Genomic DNA, 23,685 nt, shown 5'->3' with positions numbered 1-23,685 from the left:
AAATAAGTATTGGATGTCAAATCACTATTAATTAAGTAGACAATCTAGCCCAGAGTAGGGCTACCTACTTGTCCAACAAATATGTGAGCTCCTTCTTCCTCCCCCTTCTTCCCTCCCTCCCTCCCCCCCCCCTCTGTCCTGAACTCATGAACTCACTTTGTAGACCAGGCTGGCCTCAAACTCAAAGCTGCCTGCATCTGCCTCCCGAGTTCTGGGATTAAAGGTGTGCACTACCACGCCCGGCTCTTTTTTTTCTTTTTTAAAGATTTATTTATGTGTATGAGTGTTCTGCCTGCATGTACACCTGCAGGCCAGAAGAGGGCACCAGATCTCATTATAGATGGTTGTGAGCCACCACCAGTGGCTGCCAGGAGATGAACTCAGGACCTCTAGAAGAGCAGTGTTCTTAACCGCTGAGCCATCTCTCCAGCCCCAAACTCCTATTCTCTAGGCACTGATGAACTCACCTAATGCACACCAGTGACTGTGACAGGTGCAACTCAGCTATAATTCACATCCTCCACATCCTTGGGAGGCAGAAGCAGAAGTAGCAATTTGAAACCAGTCAGAGTTAAGAGAGCCCTGCCTCAGTACACAGATAAAAGGGTTTTTTTTTTTTTTTTTTTTTGCGCTTTTTTTTTTTTGTCAGCTGGACAAGATGGCCCACCTCTTTCTTCCAAGCACAGGGGAAGCAGAGATAGATGGATCTCTGAGTTTCAGGCCAGCCTGGTCTCCAGCTAGAACTAACATAATAGAGACTTTGTCACAAAAAACGTGGTTTCCCTGCTATGCAGGGAGTTGGGCAAACTGTAAAAAATGAACACAAAGGCTGCCAATAGCCAAGTAGGGAGCTTTTTTATCTACAAAAAGTCATCTCAGCCGGGCAGAGGTGGCCCACGCCTTTAATCCCAGCACTCGGGAGGCAGAGGTTTGAGGCCAGCCTGGTCTACAAAGAGAGTCCAGGACAGGACAGGGCTCTGTTACACAGAGAAACTGTCTAAAAAAATGAAAAATAAAGAAAAAACCAGTCATCTCACATGACTCAACCCAACAGAGGTTATAGCACAACTGAAAGAGTTAAGAAGGCTCAGGCTCAGCAGTGTTAGCTAGAGGTGGACATTTGAAAGGAGAAGACTCTGGAGTTAATTAATTTTTGTTGTTTGTTTTTTGGGCTTTTTTTTTTTTTTGGTTTTTCAAGACAAGGGTTTCTCTGTGTAACCCTGGCTATCCTGGAACTTTTTTTGGAGACCAGGCTGGCCTCCAACTCAGAGCTCTGCCTGCCTCTGCTGGGATTAAAGATGTGCCACCACACCCAGGGGTTCTTCTTGACACGGCATTCGCACATACCACCACCAGGCTATCAAGAACAAAGGAGAAAACAGAAGTGAAATGTTTTGTAAACTAGACTAGGAAGTTCTAGGACTGTAGCAATTTTTTTTATTTAATTACATTTGTCAGCTTAGTGTGTGGGTGTGCACACATGTGCCTGTGTATGAAGGTGAGAGGACAACTTGTAGTTCTCTTCTTTTACCATGTGGGTGGTTAATAGGGATGGCAGCAAACCTTCACTGCCTGATCCATATCACCAGCTTGACTATAGTAAGTCCTTGGTATTATTATTATTACTATTATTATTAGGTTTTTCGAGACAAGGTTTCTCTGTGTAGCACTGACTGTCCTGGACTAGATTTGTAGACCAGGCTGGCCTCGAACTCATACACCTGCCTCTGCCTCCGGAGTGCTGGGATTAAAGGGGTGCACCACCACCATCCAGCTCAGTCCTTGGTATTATTTAAAGCTCCTTACTTAAGGGGCGGTCGTGGTGGCACGCTCACATGCCTTTAATCCCAGCACTCGGGAGGCAGAGGCAGGTGTATGAGTTTGAGGCCAGCCTGGTCTACAAAGTGAGTCTAGGACACCAAGGCTACACAGAGAAACCCTGTCTCAAAAAGAACCAAAAAAAAAAAAAAATTAAAAATTAAAAAAATAAAGTTCCCTACCTCACTGCTGTAAATAAAAATAAAGTTTGAAAGGGATAAAAATATGTACTGTGCTACAAGGTTGCTAATTCATACCTCACTATAACAGGAGGGCAAACAGGACTGTTTAAAATATTTTGCTTACTCTCAAAAAACAAAACAATGTTTGTTATTGTTCTTTGGCCAATAAAGCTTTATCTACATGAAAAAGGCAACAGGACACTTCTGAAAACGAACTGTAGGTCAGATTGTAAACAACCTCAGAGAAATCCATGAGATAGCCAATTTTTGAGACAGAGTTTCTCTGTGTAACCTTGAATGTTCTCGATGTACTTTGTAGACCAGGCTGGCTTTGAACTCACAGCCATTTACCTTCTTGTGCTGGGATTACAGGTGTGCACCACCACACCCGGTTGAGAGCCATGTTTTTTAATATAATTTATTCAGATTGTTATCCCCTCACTTGTATCTTCCCGTTCCCACCCTCCCTCCCCTAGACTTCTGACAGAAGGTGACCTCCTCTACCATACGACCACAGCCTACCAGGTCTCTTCCAGATAGCCTGCCTCCCCTTCCTAAGGGGATTCACATTGGAAAGGAGTAAATCCAAGTATCACTATTCACAGATGATATGATAGTGTACATAAGTGACCCCCAAAATTTCACCAGAGAACTCCCACAGCTGATAAACACCTTCAGCAAAGACGCTAGATACAAAATCAACTCAAAAAAGTCAGTAACCCTCCTGTATACAAATGACAAATGGGCTGAGAAAGAAATTAGGGAAACTACACCCTTCACCATAGCCATGAGTAATGTAAAGTATCTTGGTGTAAGCCTTACCAAGAAAGTGAAAGATTTATATGCAAAAAACTTCAAGTCTCTGAAGAAGGAAATCGAAAAGATCTCCTATGCTCATGGATTGGGAGAATCAACATAGTAAAAATGGCCATTTTACCAAAAGCAATCTTCTACAGATTCAATTTAATCCCTATCCAAAGACCTACACAATTTTTTAAGAACCTTGAAAGATCAATTCTCAATTTCATATGAAAAAACAAAAAAACCAGAATAGCTAAAACTATTGGGTAAAATAAAAGATCTTCCGGAGGAATCTTCATCCCTGATCTCAAGTTGTACTAGAGCAACAGTAATTAAAAAAAAAAAAAAACCAGCATGGTACTGGCAAAGAAATAGGCTGGTTGATCAATGAGCCATGTTCTTTTAACAGAAGAAAGTGTAAAGTCAGGCATGGTGGTGCACACCTTTAATCCCAGCACTCTGGAGGTAGAGGCAGGTGATCTCTGTGAGTTCAAGGCCAGTTTAGTCTACAAAGTGAGTCCAGGACAGCCAGGACTACACAAAGAAACCCTGTCACAAAAAAGTGTAGTAATAGTACTGAATGTCCGTAATTTAGTCCTAAGTAGGTAGGAGCTTTCCTAGGTCTACCAAACCATTCTACCAGATAACCATTACTTGGAATACTTGGTCAGGATTACAATTAAACTAGTTCCTAAAACTTTAGGAAAAGATAATCAATCTATGGAAAAATATATACTAAGTTAATTTGTAGAGAAGACGACTTTTTTAAAAAAAAGTGTTTCAAGACAGGGTTTCTCTGTGTTATCTTGGCACTCCTAGACTCATTCTGTAGACCAGACCAGGCTGGTCTCAAACTCACAAGATCCGCCTGCCTCTGCCTCTGAGTGCTGGGATTAAAGGTGTGTGTCACCACACCTGGCTTAATTTGTAGAGAAATGATAGACATGTAGAGTTCCTTTAAAGAGACAGTTTTAGTTTTAAGGACTTTTACACTGAAGAACTCAAAAAGCAGTCATTTTTTTTAGAATTTATTTATTTGCATTTAAAACAAACTGTTGACAACAATTCACTGATAATCCAAGTGGTAAAATACAGCCAACACTGCTAAACCATGTTTATTTCACTGAGCAAAACCTCTTAGATGCTGTTACTGACATGAAACTGACTGCTTCAGATTGTTGTGAACACAGGGTGGTATAATTAACAATATTCAATCACATCTTTCTCTCTTGAATATATAAAAATTAAAATACCAATTAAAAAACTAATATATCTTCTCTTTAAATGCTTCTTACAGATACAATCTCAGTATTATTATTTAACAGTGGTAATTTAAGAGCTTTGTTTTACTCATAAGGTAAGTGACAATCTACCAAAGGAAACTGATAGTCTGCCTACAGGCTCATAGTGCAAATCAAAAGTTTGGGGATGCAGCAACTGAGATTCTCAAAATAAAAACACCATAAAATTCTTAAAGGTTCATGCAAAAAGGTTTACTAAGCAGATGGCCACAGAACTAGAACACTTGCTAATTTTACTGGCAACATCAATGTGACTCCTCGTATTTGCAGATTCAACTTGACTCTTGTCTTAGGCTTTGTATTTGGCTTTTCCAGTTTCGCTAATGACACAAACATGCTATAAAACAAAAGAAATGCACATTAGAAAGTGTAGTCTGACGAGGTAAGAACAGCATTAGAGAGTACTACTACACTGTCTGGGTTCCTACCAAACAAGACACTTTGGATTAGTAAATGGAAGAGAACACATTTTGAAAACAGGCAGAACTATGTTCCGTTAGTTTGCTTATTCTCTGTCTTACCAAGTAACTCTGAAAAGCAAAGCGGGAAATTGAAGGCGTATCAAAATAGTGGCAAAAAGATGAAATAAAATTTGTGCATTAGATAATGCCATACATATAGTGTTCCTAACTGCTCCTGGACCATGTTCATAAACTTACCAGAGGGACTCCTGAGTGAGAGGCAGGTATCTGAAGCAAAGTCAATTACAAGATTTAAACAAAATTGTTTATTTCTTACTTATGACCATATTTATCATGTGAAATAACAATGAGACAGTTATTGTATATAAAAGCTGTTCAACTATTACAGCTAGCAAGAAGTGTCACCCTAGCCTGGCCAAGTTCCAGTTCTAAGGACATCTGTACTTGACTACAGCTTTATGTGACTAATGGGAACCATCAGTCTGGTCAAATTACGAGGTGCTGGAAGGAGAAAACAATTCTTTCCTTTCCTAAATTTTTATGTGGGTTTTTGAAAAATGAGAGTGTGAAAAAAAAACATTACTTACATTCAAATCCCTGAAGTACTCATTATAGTCAAGGGCATATCCAACAACAAACTTGTCTGGAATTTCAAATCCAACAACTGTAAATAAAGAATCAATTTATTCTTTAGATAGAGAAAATAGTACTTTCAGATTTAAAACTTGCAAATGTGCCTTCTTTACAAATGTTCTCTAAAGTAGCTCTGAGCCATTTCACAGTTAACTTTTTCAGTTATAAGATGGATAAATGATTGACCAAACAAAGAGCATCTACTTACAGTCTGGCCTGTATCCAACACTTCGAGTGGTCCTTTTCACCAGCAGGCTGTAAATTACAAAAAATTACATGTGACATATGGAAAGACAACAGAGCATTACAAAAGAAAACATCAGTGTTCTTAAGTAGTATCATCTGCATTCAGAATATGGCCAGCTTAACATACACATAGGAAGACTGAAATGGAGAGCTAATTCAGAGTTCACATGAAGGTCAAGGCCTGGCTGATAACCACCTGGAACCTGGTAAGCTGCTTCTGAGAGCAGAATTTTAACTACCCATATGTCTAGTGAAGCATAAGCTACTGAGGAGGATGAATGGGAAGTGCCAATAAGAAAAGATGAAAGATAAGGGATCTAGATCTGAATCCTTGAAAGACAACCCCTAAATTTGTAAAGGAGGTGGGTAAGAAACGCTCTTTCATCAAACTTTTAATAACTGGCTCACAAATGGGAACTCTAGTGTGTTAAAAAACAAACAAACAAACAAAACAAAAAACTTTTATTTTTTGTGCTGAGATTGAATCTAGAGCCTTGATCATGTTAACAATGTGCTCTACCACTGAACTACCCACTCCATTTTTTAGTTAATTACAGGGTTTCTTTGTGTAACAGCCCTGGCTTTCCTGGACTCACTTTGTAGACCAGGACTGCCTCTGCCCCCTGATTGCTGGGATTACAAGCGTGCACCACCATGCCCAGCTAGTTAATTACACTTTCAACTATTTGTGTTTTGCTAAAAAAAAAAAAAAAAAAAAAAAAAAAGAAAAAAAAAAAGAAAAGAAAGGAAAAAAAAAAGATAGTTTTGAGTTGTTTTAGTTATACTGCTTTTATTGAATATTTATAGAAATCATGAATTTGCAAATGTAGTTTGATTACATAATTATATACAATTTTAAAGTTAAATGTTAATTATCTGAATGCTTGTCATGTTCGAATACAACCCGAGTTGCATCCCTAATACCACCAAAAATAAATTAACGGCTTTCAAAATTTTTATTTGCATAGTAAGTCACAAAAGAAAAATCACACACAAAGGAGGTCTCATGTCCTTCTTCAGCAGATTATCACAAACAGAACATCGGCACTGGTGAACTAAGTGACCTTGTGCAGATTTTACCAAATTTACATCTCTGTGTACAGTTCAGACCATTTAATCACTTATAGATTTATCTAACCAGTACCACAATCAAGACACTTTGGATCATGCAAGGTTCCCTCCTGTATTCCCTTAACCCCTGGCAACACCTAATCTGTTCTCATCTGTATAATTTTGTCATTTCAAAGTGGATTATATAAGTAGAATCCTATTATTTGTTTTGGGGGATGTTCTACTAGCCTTGAAAAAAACAGGGAATTTTAGGCTTATCAAAAGACCAGAGCCGGGCGTGGTGGCGCTCGCCTTTAATCCCAGCACTCGGGAGGCAGAGGCAGGCGGATCGCTGTAGGTTCAAGGCCAGCCTGGACTACAAAGTGAGTCCAGGACAGTCAAGGCTACACAGAGAAACCCTGTCTCAAAAAAAAAAAACAAAAACAAAAACAAAAACAGAGACCAGATAAGCAGTTTAAACAGAAAGAGCAAAACACTTGGTTTACAGACTACTGAAAATGTCATAAGTGGTACAGTTCCAGTAATACTCATCCCAACTGCTGCATATTGATAGCTGTTCCTATATTGCTGATTTGATTGTATAGGTGTGCTACAGTTGTATTCAAATTTCGTTACTTTTAATTCTGGGCTACCACAAATGATGTGAACAATCATACACAGATTTGAGTAGAGAATTATAAGACAGGTTCTTACTATATAGCTCAGGCTGCCTGTCTCAAGTTCAGTGTGATCTTCCTGCCCCCACTTTCCAAGTGCTGAGATCACAGGGGTGAACTACCATAACTGGCTATCAACTTAAACAGATTTTTATCTCAACATACCGGTATATTTTCACTTATCAGGGATAAGCATTCAGTATACTTTCTGAGACCTTCTGGTAGTTAGATGTGTAGTTTTTAAAGAACCTGCTTTTCTAGAGTGGCCACACTTTCTTATGTTCCTATTAAATAAGAGTTTTTTAATTTTTAGTTTTTGAAAGACCAAACACATTTGTTTAGGACAACTACATCATCCAAAAATTACCCAGGTATTTGAGTGTTATCTCACCTCCAGTAAGACAGAAACTGAGGTATATTTGCACCATCTACCAGAAAACTCCATGAGGATGAACTGCTGAAATATGTTTTATTAAAATTATAGAGATTCAAAGACCTTACAGATATTTATAAAAACAAGTTAACTGGTCAGTAGAGATAGCACAGTGTGTAAGGCTATTGCTGCCAAGACTGCCAAGTGGTGTTCCACCCTGACTTAAGACCAACAAGGTAGAGAGACCCAACTCTCCTAGGCTATCCTCTGACCCACCCAAGTGCACATGCCACGTGCCCATATTCTGCCACAATAAATAGGTGTAACTTTAAAATGTTAAGAACCAGCTAATCCTTCATGAATAAAAGACCTTACCTTCCTCTACACAAAAATAACAAATTAGCCAAAGATTTTAAAATAAAAATGAAATTGTAAAAGTAAAAGCCAATAGCAACAACAAAAACAAAAATGATATTGCTTTTAACAATAAATCCAATGTAAAATAGCAGAAGCATCAACTGAGCCAAGTTCCCTGTGTTCAAATCTTCTTTCTATAGCTAATTGGCTCTGTGTCTGTGGGCAATTCCCTAGACTTTAGCATCCTCATCTATAAGGTGGAGATAACAACTGCTGTAGGATCAAACTATAACTAAGGATAAACATAGAACTATGAAAGCAAAAGCCAAACATCCAGGTATAGCAAGATGTGAGACTGCTTCAAGAAAAGCAAGCAAACATTGTACAATTTCAATAACACAAAACAGGATGCCTTATTCACCACTCAAATCAAGGAAATGCAGGGCCCACCACTTGTTACCACCTTTTGTGTGACTGGCTTCAATTTCACAAAGGGATCCTGGATCCTCTGCTGTGCTGCTCAGGGCAAGTTTGATATAAATAACATGCTGCAAAACAACTGTTATTTAACTCTGTATGTATCTGAGAGTTCCGTATCTAAAATCTTGTGTATCAAGATACTCTAGGGACTGGGGAGGTGGCTCAGTGGATAGGAGCATTTGGTCTGCCAAGTACAAGCACCTCAGTTTTATTCCCAGTATTCACATAAAAAGCTGGCCATGGCTATATGTGCCTGTGACCCCAGCACTGGGCTTGACGATGGAATCCAAAAACCCACCAACCAGTCTGCATGGGTAAAACGTTTGAGCTTATAGCACAGCTAAAGACCCTGTCTCAGACAACAGAGTAAATGGCAATAAAGGAAGATATTCAATCCTGCTCTGGCCTTTGCATATGTGCACCTGCGTGTATACATACTTGCACATAACTTATACAGTATATACATTTTTAAAAAACCTCAGAAGACAGTATCCTTTGTAATTTTATTGTATGCTGATAAAGCCCTTCATTGTAGTCAACTCCTTGTCTAACATAGTATATACAGGGCCTCAGATTCAGAACCACTAAGCTCCCTAGATGCTCAAGTCCTTCATAAAGAATGTCAGAAAGGCTGGTAAGGTGTCTCAGTGGGTGAAGTCACCTGCTCCCAAGTCTGGCATTCTGAATTCAATCCCTGAGATCCGTGTGGTGGAAGGAGAGAACTGAGTCTCTGACCTCCATGTGTGCACCATGACACATGCTCCCACCCCACACATAAATAAAATACATTATTTTTTTAATGTCAAGAATGTTTGCACAGAACCTATGCATATTCTCCCATATACTTTGATGCCTATTACAGTGGTAATGTCATAATCATGCTAAATCATCTAAGGAAAAATGCATATTTGTGGTATAGTTTCTTAGAATACTTTTATTTATGTATACAGTGTGCAAGTTATGGGATTAAAGGCGTGTGCCACCACGCCTGGCTTACTGTCTGAGTTTTAAGATTACATTACCAGCAGACCTTTGGTCACAGTGCTCTGGGAGGCAGAAGCAGGTGGATCCACTGTGAGTTCAAGGCCAGCCTGGTCTACAAATCTAGGACAGCCAAGGCTGTTACACAGAGAAACCCTGTCTCAGAAAAAAAAATTACATTACTCTTTAAAGATAAAGTGAGAGCTGAAAGCATTTCTCTTTACAAAGAAATAATCACTTAATGCTCAAAATGAAAAAAAACTCTACTTCAAAATGTCATACATACCTTGCAACCTTAACCATCTTGGGGCTGTACTGCTTGACCATGGAAAGCAAAGTCTGCATTGTTCTACCAGTGTCAATAATATCCTTTAAAAAGAAAACAGACATTTAGTGGTAAATGGTAAATAAAGCCAGCGTGATTTTTGTTTTGTTGTGCTTTTTTAGATTGGTTTTCACTGTGTAGCCCTGGCTGTCCTGGACTCACTTTGTTGGCCTGGTTGGCCTTGAACTCACAGTGATCCCCCTGCCTCTTCTAATACACACACACACACATATACATATATCTAACCTCCAGATAGCTTGATGGAAAGAAGGGAGGTGGATGATGGAAAATGCCTGTAATCCCAGCACTTAACTTGGGAGGTACAGGCAGGTAGATGTAGTTAGGAGTCTAGCCTGGGCTGTTTATCTTTCTCAAAACAAAAAAACAAAAACTTAAAGCAAAGTGCTGAGGGTAAGCCTAGTGGTAGAACACTTATTTAGCATGCTCTGGGTTTGATCCCCTGCACCAAACATAAAAACAAAGAAAAGTGGTTTTTGTTAAAAAACAAACAAAAAAACCAGAAACAAAATAAGGGCTGGAGAGGTAGCGCAGCCGTTATATATACTAGATAGAGTTTGTATTTCAGCACTAACACAAAACCAGGCATCTGTTCCCACCTGCAAGCCAGGTCTGAGAAGGCAAGAGGCAGAGGATTGTGTGTGTGTGTGTGGGGGGGGGGGGGTTGCTGGTTTCCAGCCTACATAAGAAAATGTGAGCCTCACATTCAGGGAGAGAGCCTGAATAGATAGCGCAATAGAAGAAGGTGCACATCCTCTCCTGGCCTCTGTTCTTGTGCACAGGCATGCATACTTGCACATTCAGACACACAAAACAAGGCACAAAAATAAATATTACAAAGAGCAAAAAGGAAACAGATTTTAAAAAGGAATAAGCAGCCGGGCATGGTGGCGCACACCTTTAATCCCAGCAATCGAGAGGCAGAGGCAGGCGGATCTCTGTGAGTTCGAGGCCAGCCTGATCTACAAAGGGAGTCCAGGACAGCCAGGGCTACACAGAGAAACCCTGTTTCGAAAAAACAAAAAAAGAAAGAAAGAAAGAAAGAAAAAGAAAGGAAGGAAGAAATAAGTAACTAGGGGCAGAAAATAGTGACAGAAAAATAGTAATGTGAAATGTATAGAGAAAATAAAAGATAATCGAGAATGAGGTTGATGTGTATTCTGAAGCCACACTGTGTTGCTCGAGGTTGGTCTGATTTATTTTGATGCTAATTACTGCTTGCTGTCTCTGCCCCACTTGTACTTTGCCTAAGAGCCTAACCTGTTTGACCAATAAAGGCCATCACACCTGGCCAGGGCAAATGGGATGGGGGTGGCTAGGGTTCCAGGGCTTGGGGAGACAGAGAGAATCTTGGGAGGAGAGCAACTGGAGGAGTAGAGGAAGAAGGCTTCACCCTGGGTTAGGTGGGGAAGCACATGGCCGGTGTGGATGGAGGATTTGGCCCAGATGAAGAACATTACCAAGTATTTGGGATTATGGATGGGAGGTAGCTTGATAGAAATTGTATGAAGCAGATGGCATGGAATTGGGACAGGTATCCTGTACCTGCCTCACTGTGGAAAGTAGTTTAGGGGATTAATATCTGCCCTGCCCCAGGTTAACTCAGGATATTTTAAAATATAACAGGTGTCTGTGTCTTGATTGATTGCTAGCTGGTTAGGAAATACTGTTGTAATAATGATTATAGGCCTAATAGTAAACATTATTAGGCCATACTGATAAATTAACTAGAACAACACTGGGAAATGTATACTGAAGAAATGAGGAATAGAGTCAAGGTAGGAGGATAATCACAATCTTTGGTTTATAGGTGTACAGAGTTCAGTAAGGCAGACAGATATGAACTAGGGAGACTACAGACAAAAAAGAAAGAGTGTGTGTGCGCACATGTGTATATGTGCATGTTGTTAAACAGTGATAAATGAAAAAGTACTGAAAGGAAAGTTGGAGACAGGCAGATCTCTGTGAGTTCGAGGCCAGCCAGGTCTACAAAGCGAGTCCAGGACAGCCAAAATATTTGATACTCATATAAAAATAAAATTTAAGACACTAAATAAATCATACAAACATATACCCCTCTATATAGTCACAGCAAGTTTAAAAACAAAAACAAAAGAGGAAGTGTATAACTTATTTCATGTGCAGCAAAATATAACATTTAGGAAACACTTTTTGTGTGTGTGTTGTTTTTCTGGTTTTGAGACAGAGTTACTCTGTGTAGCTATGGTTGTCCTGGAACTCGCTCTGTAGACTAGGCTCGCCTCAAACTCACAGAGAGTTTTGTTTTCTTTTTAAAACAAGGGCTCTCTCTAGCTTTGAACTCACTATGTAGCCCAGGCTGACTTAGATGGAATTCATGAGCCTACTGAGTGTCTGGGATCCCAGGCATGCCCTACTGTACCTGGCTTCTTAGTGTTAGAAAACACAACTCCCTCTGGCTTATCTTTATTATGATACACACTAAGTTGGAAAATTGTAAACAGTATATTAAAAGTAAATGCAGAACTTACTTCAACAATCAAGACATTCTAGAAAAAAAAAGAAATGCAAATTAGTACACGAAGTAAGATAGTATTTCAAATTATCATTGAAACCATATAACTCTAAGAAATTACCCAAACTCTTGCTTAGAAGTACTTTATTATACTGAATCCTGCTTGAAAAAGTAAGCTATTAGAACACAGAATTCCTTAATATTAAATCTTTCATAAAGAATATCTGACCCATATGTTCATTTTTTATAAAAAGCTTTCAATTCTTAATGCAAAATCTTATGCAACTTGTTGAAATTTCTCTGGATCCCAGTGTTCCATATGTAAACTAAGAAACTGGAACCAGCTGGCCTTTTATATATCTTGACTCTAATATTCCAAGAACTGTAATCTGTACAGCTCCAAAAAACATACTTAATGTAACAGAGAATTCAATTAAAGTTTTATTTTCCTATAAGCTAAACTAGTATGGTTGTGCACATATTTGGGGGAACTGTACTAAAGAAAAATGCCAATACTTCCTTCCACCATAAACCCTAAACCATTCACCACTCTTTTCTTTCTTTTTGTTTTTGTTTTTCGAGACAGGGTTTCTCTGTAGGCCTGGACGTGCTTTGTAGACCACACTGGCCTCAAACTCAAAGATCCGTCTACCTCTGCCTCCCAAGTGCTGGGATTAACAACCCACTCTGGGCAGGGCATGGTGGCACACATCTTTAATCCCAGTGCTTGGGAGGCAGAGGCAGGCAGATCAATTTGAGTTCGAGGCCAGCCTGGTCTACAAAGGTAGTTCAGGACAGCCAGGGCTACACAGAGAAACCCTGTCTGGAAAAATGAAAGAAAGAAGGAAGGAAGGAAGGAAGGAAGGAAGGAAGGAAGGAAGGAAAGAAAGAAGGAAGGAAGGAAGGAAGGAAGGAAACCACCCACTCTTCATTTACTCTGTAGCCCAGGCTGGCCTAGAACTCATGTAGCCAAAGCTGTCCTCAAACTGGCAACAACATTACTGCTTCAATCTACTGAATGCTAAGGTTACAGTTGTGATTTATCATGCCTGGTTCCTCCACTCACTCACCTTTAATCCCAGCACTCAGGAAGGCAGAGGCAAGCAAATCTCTGTGAGTTCGTTTGAGGCCAGCCTGGTCTACAAGGCGAGTCTAGAACAGCCAAGGCTGCAGAGAGAAACCCTGTCTCAAACAGCAACAATAAGGGATAATCTAAAGGTACAGAGTACAGAACAAATTAATAACAAAATGTCTTTATTATGAGGTCAATATAAATTCTAAGTAAACTGAAAATATATAAATATACTGAGGAAAAAGAGTAATGTAGCTCAAATGACTCCTTGTATAGTGTAAGAAACACTGACACTGGACTAAGACATTTACAGGGCAGCTGTGAGAACTACATGAAATAATAAACATAAGATACTACAATGTAAATCTTTAGCAAAACTAAATTTATAGTTAACTCATAAATCAGTAATTGTTTCCTTATCCAGTATACAGTTTTCACAACATGTTGTCCCCTACCTTGAACATCTGAAAGATAACATCAATAAGTGGCTCACAGCAGCAGTAATAGCTGCTTCAATATTATAAAAGTATACACTGGTAAGCAGCATGAGTTTCTGTGACAGAAACTGAATGACTGAATTCTAATCTTGTATCTAACACTAAATAACCATGGTTGAATCCTAAGTATATGTTCTAATTCTTTACATTTTTTCTGTTTTTTGTTTTTCAAGACAGGGTTTCTCTGTGTAACCTTGGCCATCCTGGACTCACTTTGTAGACCAGGCTGGCCTCGAACTCAGTGATTTGCCTGCCTCTGCCTTCCAAGTGCTGAGATTAAAGGCATATGCCACCACACCCGGCTATTATTTTTTTTCTAGGCAAGGTTTCTCTGTATAGTCTTGGCTGTCCCAATGAAACAGAAAATAAATGTAAAGAAGACAGAGGCAGGCTGAGTTGAAAGCCAGTATGGTCTACAAAGAGAGTCCAGGTCAGCCAGGACTACAAGAAAAACCTTGTCTTGGAAAAAAAAAAAAATTCCCACAAAGGAAAAGAAAATGTTTCAAATGAACCCACAAACTCATCACCGAGATTTAACTTTGCAGCCAGGCGGTGGCGCACACCTTTAATCCCAGCACTTGGGAGGCAGAGGCAGGCGGATCTCTGTGAGTTCAAGGCCAGCCTGGTCTACAGAGTGAGTCCAGGACTACAGAGAGAAACTCTGTCTCGAAAAAAAAAAAGATTTAACTTTGCTTTATTTTTATTCCTTGATTCTTTTCCTCAATAAATGGAATCTACTGTGACTGCATAGAAAGCTATTTTAGAAGCAGAAATCTGTTTAAGATCACAGAGCTGTGTGGTAGGTCAGAGCTATTAGAAGAAAAAGACAAGGTCAAACTAAATCATAGACGGCCTTGAAAGCTAGGCCCCTTCCAGCACCAAAAACTGATTATAGAAGTGCAGGTTTCAAATAGCTTCTAAATATGGACAAAGCATGCTGAATGAGGAAGAGGTCTGGCAGTTGTACACCAAATGGACAGGAGGAAGAACGAACCTACAGATTACAAGTTCTTCTGTGAAGTTTCTAAACGCTGCTGATGGCAACATTAGTTTGGCATGATCCTGATACAGAGCTACAGAATTTCACAAGTGTTTTATGTTAAAGTTCCCCTACAGATTTTCAGCAAAGTAACTAGTGAGCACTAAAATCTAAAAGCTAAAGGAAAGAAAGAGCTTTGGTGTCTGCATTCAAGCTCTTCATTTCCTAGCTGTGTAACTTTAAGATTGTGACACAGTTTTCATCTCATAAGCCCATGTAGTTTTTGAAAATGTAAGCATATTGCTTAATTTCCTTATATGCAAAATGGAAATATAACTTCCCTGACCAGATTACTGCAAAATTTACCAGATTAATACACTTACATATGCACAGTGTCTACAGTTAAACAATAACTAGCAGCTCAGAAAACATAAGGTCTAATATAGTGGCTCATGTTTGCAACCTTAGCATTTGGGAGGCTGAGTCAGGAGGACCACCATGACTTCAAGGCCAACCTAGCTTACATATGAGATATTTAAGGATGATGTAGACTACAAAGTGAAACCGTGTCTCAAAAAAGCAAAATAACCCAAAACAAGTGCTAGTGAGATGTCTCAGAGGGTAAAGGCAGTTGGTGCCCAGCCTGATGATGTGAACACAATCCCCTGAACTGATATGGTAGAAGGAAAACACTCACTCCTGTAAGTTGTCCTCTGAGACACTGAGACACACAAACACACACACACACACACACACACACAGAGAGAAAGACAGAGAGACAGAGACACAGAGAAAGAGACACACAGAGAGAGAGAGAGAGAGAGAGAGAGAGAGAAAACTGGGCATGGTGGTACGACCTTTAATCCTAAAACTCAGGAGGCAAAGGTAGGCAGATCTTGTGAGTTCGAGGACAGCCTGGTATGCAACGTGAGTCCAGGACAGCCAGAGCTGTTACAGAGAAACCCTGTCTCGAAAAAAACAAAAACAAAACCTAACAAAAAGTACCAGAATAAAGCAAGAAAACTACAGATTTCTCTCATAGTAGTATATTTGAACTTATTGGCCGTATTTATTTACCAGCAACTGCTATAAGAGCTCTACCAATATTATATCACTTAATCCTCTTAACTTTAAAGTAGCAACCACTACCTCCTTAGCTCTACCTACCTCTGAGGCATGGAGGGTTAAATATCCTCCCCAATGTCATAGTGTTAGGAAATACCTATCCAAGGTTTTGATCAACACTGTCAGATTCCACAACTCACAGTCACAATACAGTGTCTACCTTTCTAGAGATAATAAGTTGAGGTTGAGCAATGGCTCAGTGGTGGTGGCACACATCTTTAATCCCAGCACTAGAGAGGCAGAAGTAGGTGGGTCTCTGTCAGTTCAAGGTCAGCTTGGTCTACAAAGGGAATCTAGGTGCCGGGTCTACACAGAGAAACCCTGTCTTTAAAAAAACAAAAAATGATGGGCATGGTGGCACATGCCTTTAATCCCAGCACTCAGGAGGCAGAGGCTAGCAGGTCTCTGTGAATTCCAGGCCAGTCTGGTCTACAAAGTGAGTCCAGGACAGCCAGGACTACACAAAGAAACCCTGACTCAAAAAATAAGCAAACAAAAAGAATGCTTTCTGCACAACCCTAAAGTCTGGAATTTAAGATCCCACCACTCATCTGGGGTGGTGAGGTGGCACATGTCTTTAACTCCAGCACTTGGGAAGCAGAGGCAAGTGGATCGCTGTGAGTTTGAGGTCAGCCTGGTCTACAAAGGGAGTCCAAGACACTCAAGGCTACACAAAGAAACCCTGTCTTGAAAAACCAAATAAAATAAAATATCCCAGCACTCATGTAACAAGCAGTGTATCCTGTAGATTCCTGTAACTTCAGCTCTGACAAATCTAACACTCTCTTCTGGCCTCTGTGTGCACACAGACTTGCATACTGGCACACACACACACACACACACAAATCTTAAAATGAAACTACATGTGAATCTATTAAGAATTACTGCCTCCCTCTCCCATTTGTATCTTCTGAAGGTCCCAAATTAGATTTTCAACAAGGTATTATAGAAAGCAGTAGTTAGCAATATGGCCTTTTAGGTTTTTTTTCCTTCGAGATAGGGTTTCTCTGTGTAGCCTTGGCTATCCGAGACTTACTCTGTAGACCAGGCTGGCCTTGAACTCACAGCGGTTTACCTGCCTCTGCCTCCAGAGTGTTGGGTTTAAAGGCGTGAGTCTTTTAAGGGCTAGTGTTAGATTCCGCTGTCATTTGGCTATACAGTCCAGGAGATAATATTAAACTCTATCAGGTACTTCTTTTCTTTTAAAGATTTACTCATTTATTATGTACAGTGCCTTGCCTACATGTACACCTGCAGGCCAGAAGAGGGCATCAGATCACATTATAGATGGTTGGGAGCCACCATGTGGTTGCTGGGAATTGAACTCAGGACCTCTGGAAGAATAGTCAGTGCTCTTAACCGCTGAGCCATCTCTCCAGCCCTATATCAGGTACTTCTAAGAGTTAAATGGTGCTTGCTTATTTTTACTAATAAAGTACATCTGAGTGAGTGACTGAAAGTGCAGTTACTAATTGATTCTTGTGCCGGGCATGGCGGCACACACCTTTAATCCCAGCACTGGGGAGGCAGAGGCAGGCAGATTGCTGTGAGTTCAAGGCCAGCCTGGTCTACAAAGTGAGTCCAGGACAGCCAGGGCTAACACATAGAGACCCCGTCTCAAAAACAAAACAAAACACCTAATTGATTCTTGCTATAAAATTTTTATTTCCTTCCTCTTCAAGATACATACCTTTCCAGTTAAAGTTGAGAGATCATCTCCACCAATAACTTTTATGTCCCCTGTTGACTGATCATTCTAGGAAAAAAAACATTTATATGCATATTCTTGTGTACAGACAAGCTTCTCAAATTATTAGATGTAGGCTATAGGATTTAAGAAGTTAGCTATTTAATGGTCACAACACTATGATATTCTAAATTATATAAGTGATAGAAATGAATGACTAGGTAAATTTCACATAGAGATTAGTAAAAATTAAAAATCCTAATTGGTCATTACTAGTATTTGATGCTCTGAAGATTTTTTAAAAATCAGGTACATTCATTTCAAAGTGGGCATATTATAGCTACGCATCACTAATCAGGTACTTCCCAAACACAAAGGACAATTTATTAGCATGGCAGGTGTCTGCTTCTGGCCCTGTACCATTCCTGTGAGTCACACAAGTTGTAGAAGCTGGGCTGTGTCACATCCAACCCTAAGAACATGCCCCCTAAAATATCCTGCATATGCCCATATCCAGGTCATCTTCAGAACTATCTGAGAAACCAAGTCTGATTACTAGTCTGTCAATACATACTACTTAAGTTCTCACTTTCTGCTCTCAGAGAAATCAGCAGAAACCTTTACATAGGTTTTAAAGTAGGGTTATTAACACTCACTATAGTTGGTAGGTATAACTATAATTTGGATGTGCTGGAATCAAGACAGAAGCTGAATTGAAAACAGGTTATTAAAAGAGCTCAGACTTGTTCTACTAGAATAGCAAAGCACACCATAAACTACAACAATTACCTTGGTATAGCACCAGCACAGTGACTGACAAAAAGTTCAAGGAACCAAGTAAAATCCAGAAACAGACCCAAAAATGTATGGCAATTTAGTATATGACAAAGATGGCACTTTGAGTCAGTAATTAAAAGATGAATTGTTCAACAAACGGTGTTTGGTCAATTACTTATCCATTTTGGGAAAATAAAGCATGGTCCCTACCTCATACCATGCATAAAAATTAATTCCAGATGGATTAAAATCTAAATATAAAAAAATAAAACTATAAATGGATTAGAACAAAAAATAGGAATATATATATATATATATATATATATTTTTTTTTTTTTTTTTTGGTTTTTTGAGACAGGGTTTCTCTGTGTAGCTTTGGCCATCCTGGACTCACTTTGTAGACCAGGCTGGCCTTGAACTCACAGCGATCCGCCTGCCTCTGCCTCCCGAGTGCTGGGATTAAAGGCGTGCGCCACCATGCCCGGTTAGGAATATATTTTTTACCCTCATTCTTAGAAAGGGCAAAAAATTAGTCATAAACCCCAACTGAAAAGACCTGTAACCAATATTCCTAATGCACATTTCTATTCAAAATAAGAACCCACCAGATGGGACTGGAGAGCTAGCTCAGCAGTTAAGAGCAAAGGACCTGGGCTCAGTTCCCAGCACCCACACGGTGGCTCACAATTGCCTGTAACTCCAGTTTCAGGAGACCCAATCCCCTCTTCTGGCCTCAATGCATTAGGCATGCACATGGTGCCCATACATACATGTTGACATTCATGCATACACTTAAAGATAAACAAATCTTTTTAAGAAGAACTACTAGAAAATGGAGAACACAAATAGACAATTTATAGAAGTCCACGCCACATTTATAGAACTTAAGCCTGGTAATACATTGAGGGAAAAGAAATACTCAAGTTGCTCGTTAAGATTACAGAAATCAGCATGACTTCTTTTGAAAAACACTACAGCAATGTCTATTAAAATTATGAACATGCAAACCATTGTGTTCTAACAATCCCATTTCCAAGAATCAATGTCACACACACACATAAAAATCACAAACATGCAAAGGAACATTCAAGGATGTTCACAGCTGGCCTGTAATCCCAGCACTCAGCCAGAGGCAGGCGAGTCTAGGACACCAAAGACTATACACAGAAACTCTGTCTCAAAAAAAAAAAGGATGTTCACTATACCAGTTATTCATCAAAAGAAATCAACATGTCTCTTAACAGGGAATTACCTACATTAATAAAGTTAATATATGTAACAGTAATACTATGGAACTATTAAAAGAATCACACAATATATACTTATCTAGATCAATACTAATTAATAACACCAAGTAGCAGACTAATATGCTACCTATAAAACTATTTTTATTCTGTATTTAAAGTATGTTGAGACAGATATTCATGACACATACCTGTAATCACATCACTATGGAGGCTGAGGCAGGATTGAGAGTCTGAAATCACTGTGGGTTACCTAACAAGACCCTATCTCAAAAATATTTTTAAAATAATGATAGCTTAGTTGGTAGAATGTTTACCTAGTGTGTGTGTAAGGGGGAGTTGGGGAGAGAAGAACAAAAGAAATAAAAACATACTACTAGTTCACGCTGTAAACTAAATATTTGGCTTTTCAATTTAATTTTTGCATATTATTTCTTATATCAGTCTAGCCTAAAACCCTGAACTTCAAACAAACAGACCTGATTGGTGACACAAAGACAAAGAACCGTACAAAACCTGAAACTAGTTAAGAAAGAATTAAGATGAGTGCTATACAGTAGTAACAAACCTTGGTAAATACTGACATCTCCTGTAGAAATGTGGTATTACAGTCCAACACCAATTATTTCTTTTTTCAAAGGAAAGGCAAAAATAATGGAGCTGTGATCTAAAGGCTATGGCAATAGGGTCTGAGGCAACAGAACTCCAAAGCATACTGGCACTCTAAGACTGTTTACATTTCCAGTCCCATTAACCTCACTGTATCTTTTTTGAACCTCAATATTTTAGCTTATGTTTTCCTGAAGCTTTTTTCTTTTTCTTTATTTTAATACTGATTTTAAAAAGATTTATTTATTATTTGTACAGTATTCTGCCCGCAGATGTGCCTGCAAGCCGGAAGAGGGCACCAGATCTCATTATAGATTGTCATGTGGTTGCTGGGAATTGAACTCGGGACCTCTGGAAGAGCAGCCAGTGCTCTTAACCTCTGAGCCATCTCTCCAGCCCCTGAAGCTTTTTTCAAGGAAACAGCCTCCTTTTAAATGGAAGCTAATTTTTTTAAAAGTTCATTTAATAGTTGTTATGTAAGTTTGTTTGCAAATGTTATCCATGAATTAATTACCTAACTTGACTGGCCAGAAAACTTATAGCAACCTTTCTGTTTAGAACACAAATCTCACTGTACCCCTTAACTTAGAGCCTCTCAGAGGCCTCATCTTTAATTATTATAGTAAGCTCTATGGAGACATGACTGAATTGAATCAAATGACAGTCCTCTCCAGATTTGCTCTACTCTCTTCTCCTTTCCTCAGCACCCATATGACAGTTATCAATTATCTCTAACTCCAATTCTAGGGGATCAGACACCCTATTCTGGCCTATGTGGACTTAAGGCATATATGAGGTGCATAGGCATGTATGCATGCAAAACATTCATATTCTCTCTATATATATATATGTATATATACATACATATACACACATATATATGTATATACACATATACATATATATATATATATATGTATAATTTCCCTCCCCCAAAGTTCTGGGGTCTATAAACACAGGCTTAGTGTTTGCTTCTACTTTATCTACCTGTTAAGAGTTCTGATGGGAAAATGGGGGTGACAGGAAAGGTTTCTTCCTATTTCTCCATCAATAGGATTTCTGAACATCTCTAGCAGCCAGAGTTCCAGCTTAGCATACTTGAGGCCTTGAATTCATTCAACACTCAAAATACTTGTGAATTAAAAAATAAAACTCAGTGCCAAGCATGGTGGCGCACACCTGTATTCTCAGCACTTGGGAGGCAGAGGCAAGGGCATCGCTGTGAGTTCGAAACCAGCCTGGTCTACAAAGCAAGTCCAGGACAGTCAAGGCTGCACAGAGAAACCCTGTCTTGAAAAAAAAAAAAAAAAAAAAAAAAAAAGTGAGTCCAGGACAGCCAAAGCTACACAGAGAAATCTGTCTTGAAAAACTTAAAAACAAAACAAAATAAAAAATAAAACTCAAAATACTATTTATTAACAATCCTTTCAGCTGGGCAGTGGTGGCGCAAGCCTTTAATCCCAGCACTTGGGAGGCAGAGGCAGGCAAATCGCTAAGAGTTCGAGGCCAGCCTGGTCTACAAAGTTAGTCCAGGACAGCCAGGACTACACAGAGAAACCCTGTCTGGATTAAAAAAAAAAAAAAAAAAAAAAACAACCCAATCCTTTCTCTCAAGGTCTCATTTTTCTTCAAATATTTTAGTAGAAATTTATAAAATTGAAATAAACCTCAAAATAGAAAAAACATGTTTGTGCACTTATCAGATGTTTCATTTTCCTGAAAGTTACAGAGCACTGGAAACAAAAAAATGTCACCAAATATATAACACTATATTTCATTGTTTTAAGATGCACACTCACCAAGTGGTGCACACCTTTAATCCCAGCACTTGGGAGGCAGAGGCAGGTACATCTCTATGACTGAAGCCAGCCTGGTCTACAGAGTGAGTTGCAAGACAGCCAAGGCTACACAGAGAAATCCTGTCTCAAAAACAACAACAAAACAAACAAACACAAAAAAACCCAACAACTTCAAAAAGATGCACATTCACACTTTATTACCTCTGAAAACATTATAATTCATGGCACCATACAGCTATAACTAAGGGTATTTTCTTAGAAACACACACACACACACACACTATATGTGTATATATATATATATATATATATATATATATATTTTTTTTTTTTTTTTTTTTTAAATTAGTAGACTCTTTCATTTAACAAAATAGATATTTTGAAACCCCAGGTTCTTTTTCACCTAGGTAGTTAAATAACATCTGGACTAACACTGGTTATGTAAACTATAGCACTATGTGCATACTCTTTAAATATTCAAAAGAAAAAATGGTAACAAGAGCTAGAGAGATGGCTCAATAGTTAAAAGTATGTACTGTCCCTCCAGAGTACACAGGTTAAGGTCTCGGCACCCACATGGTAACTCACAAACATCTGAAACTCCAGTTCTAGGGGATCCCATATCATCTTCTGGCCTCTATAGACATAAGGCATTCACATGGTACACATATATACATGCAAACAAGACAATCATAAACATAAAATAAAAGCTAATCTTCTTTTGAGAAGTAGAATGTGGAATGACTTTAATTTCTCTATAACTTTCTGGAGGTGAACATCTTTAATCCAAGCACTTGGGAGGCAGACACAGGAGGATCTCTGAGTTCAAGGCCAGCCTGGTCTATCTACATAGTGAGTTCCAGGACAGCCACAACTACAGAGAGAAGAGAGAGAAAGGGTGGAGGGAAGAAGGGAGGGAGGGAGGGACAGAGGGAAAAAAAGGGAGCAATCCACCTGCCTCCGCCTCCCAAGTGCTGGGATTAAAGGCGTGCACCACTACGTCCTGCCTCGCATGTGCATGGGTGTTTCTGCTACATGTTTGTTGTGTGCCATATGAGTGCCTGGTTCCCTCAAGGTCCAGAAGAGAGCATCAGATCCCTTCTGGTCTGGAGTTACAACCATTGTAAGCTACCATGTGGGTGCTAGGAATTGAACCTGTGTCCTCTAGAAGAGCAGCCAGTGCTTTTGACTACTGAGCCATCTCACCAGTCCCATAATTCTCTTAAGACTGATATATGTTTATTTTACATGTAGCTTTGTCTAAATGTACATATGTGTACCACATACAGGCAATAGCTCTGGAGGCTAGTCTATCAGATCCTCTGGAACTAGAGCTACAGATAGTTCTGAGTCATCTTTGGTGTGCTAATAATCAAATCTCGGGCTTATACAAGTGCTCATGACTGCTGAGCCATCTCTCAAGCTCCACTAAACAGCAATTCATAAGAGTTTTTTGAAAAATACCAAAACAGGCAGGCGTGGTGGTGCATGCCTTTAATCCCAGCACTCAGGAGGTAGAGGCAGGTGGATTGCTGTGAGTTCAAGGCCAGCCTGGTCTACAAATCAAGTCCAGGACAGCCAAGACTACACATAACCCCTGTCTGGAAAAAAAGAAAAATACCAAAACCCAGCCAGGTGTGGTGATGCATGCATGTACTCCCAGAACATTTGGAGACTACAACCAGACTGTTTGAGGACTAGCAGTTATTGGAAAACAAATCGAAATCCAGAGCAAAAT

The 23,685-nt window shown here is 39.3% G+C and overlaps 1 protein-coding gene across 2 annotated transcripts in view; it reads right to left on the bottom strand.

The window, feature by feature from the left end:
* Positions 1-4,075: 4,075 nt before the first annotated feature.
* The window catches only part of Hprt1 (hypoxanthine phosphoribosyltransferase 1), a 31,919-nt gene continuing 12,309 nt past the window's right edge, over positions 4,076-23,685 (bottom strand). Inside the window, exons 4-9 of one of the 2 annotated variants that reach the window (XM_051141251.1) lie at positions 17,522-17,587; positions 12,175-12,192; positions 9,608-9,690; positions 5,366-5,412; positions 5,112-5,188; positions 4,076-4,439 (exon numbers count right to left, since the gene is read on the bottom strand). In XM_051141251.1, coding sequence (XP_050997208.1) covers positions 4,392-4,439; positions 5,112-5,188; positions 5,366-5,412; positions 9,608-9,690; positions 12,175-12,192; positions 17,522-17,587 — 339 coding nt within the window. In that variant the 3' untranslated portion in view covers positions 4,076-4,391. The remainder of the gene's footprint in view (positions 4,440-5,111; positions 5,189-5,365; positions 5,413-9,607; positions 9,691-12,174; positions 12,193-17,521; positions 17,588-23,685) is intronic. The other variant, XM_051141252.1, reaches the window with a different exon arrangement.

This window comes from Acomys russatus, chromosome X, assembly GCF_903995435.1.
Source record: "Acomys russatus chromosome X, mAcoRus1.1, whole genome shotgun sequence".
In the NCBI taxonomy this organism is placed as follows: domain Eukaryota; kingdom Metazoa; phylum Chordata; class Mammalia; order Rodentia; family Muridae; genus Acomys; species Acomys russatus.
Note: the sequence above shows the minus strand (reverse complement) of the source record. Positions and strands in the feature narration are given on the sequence as shown.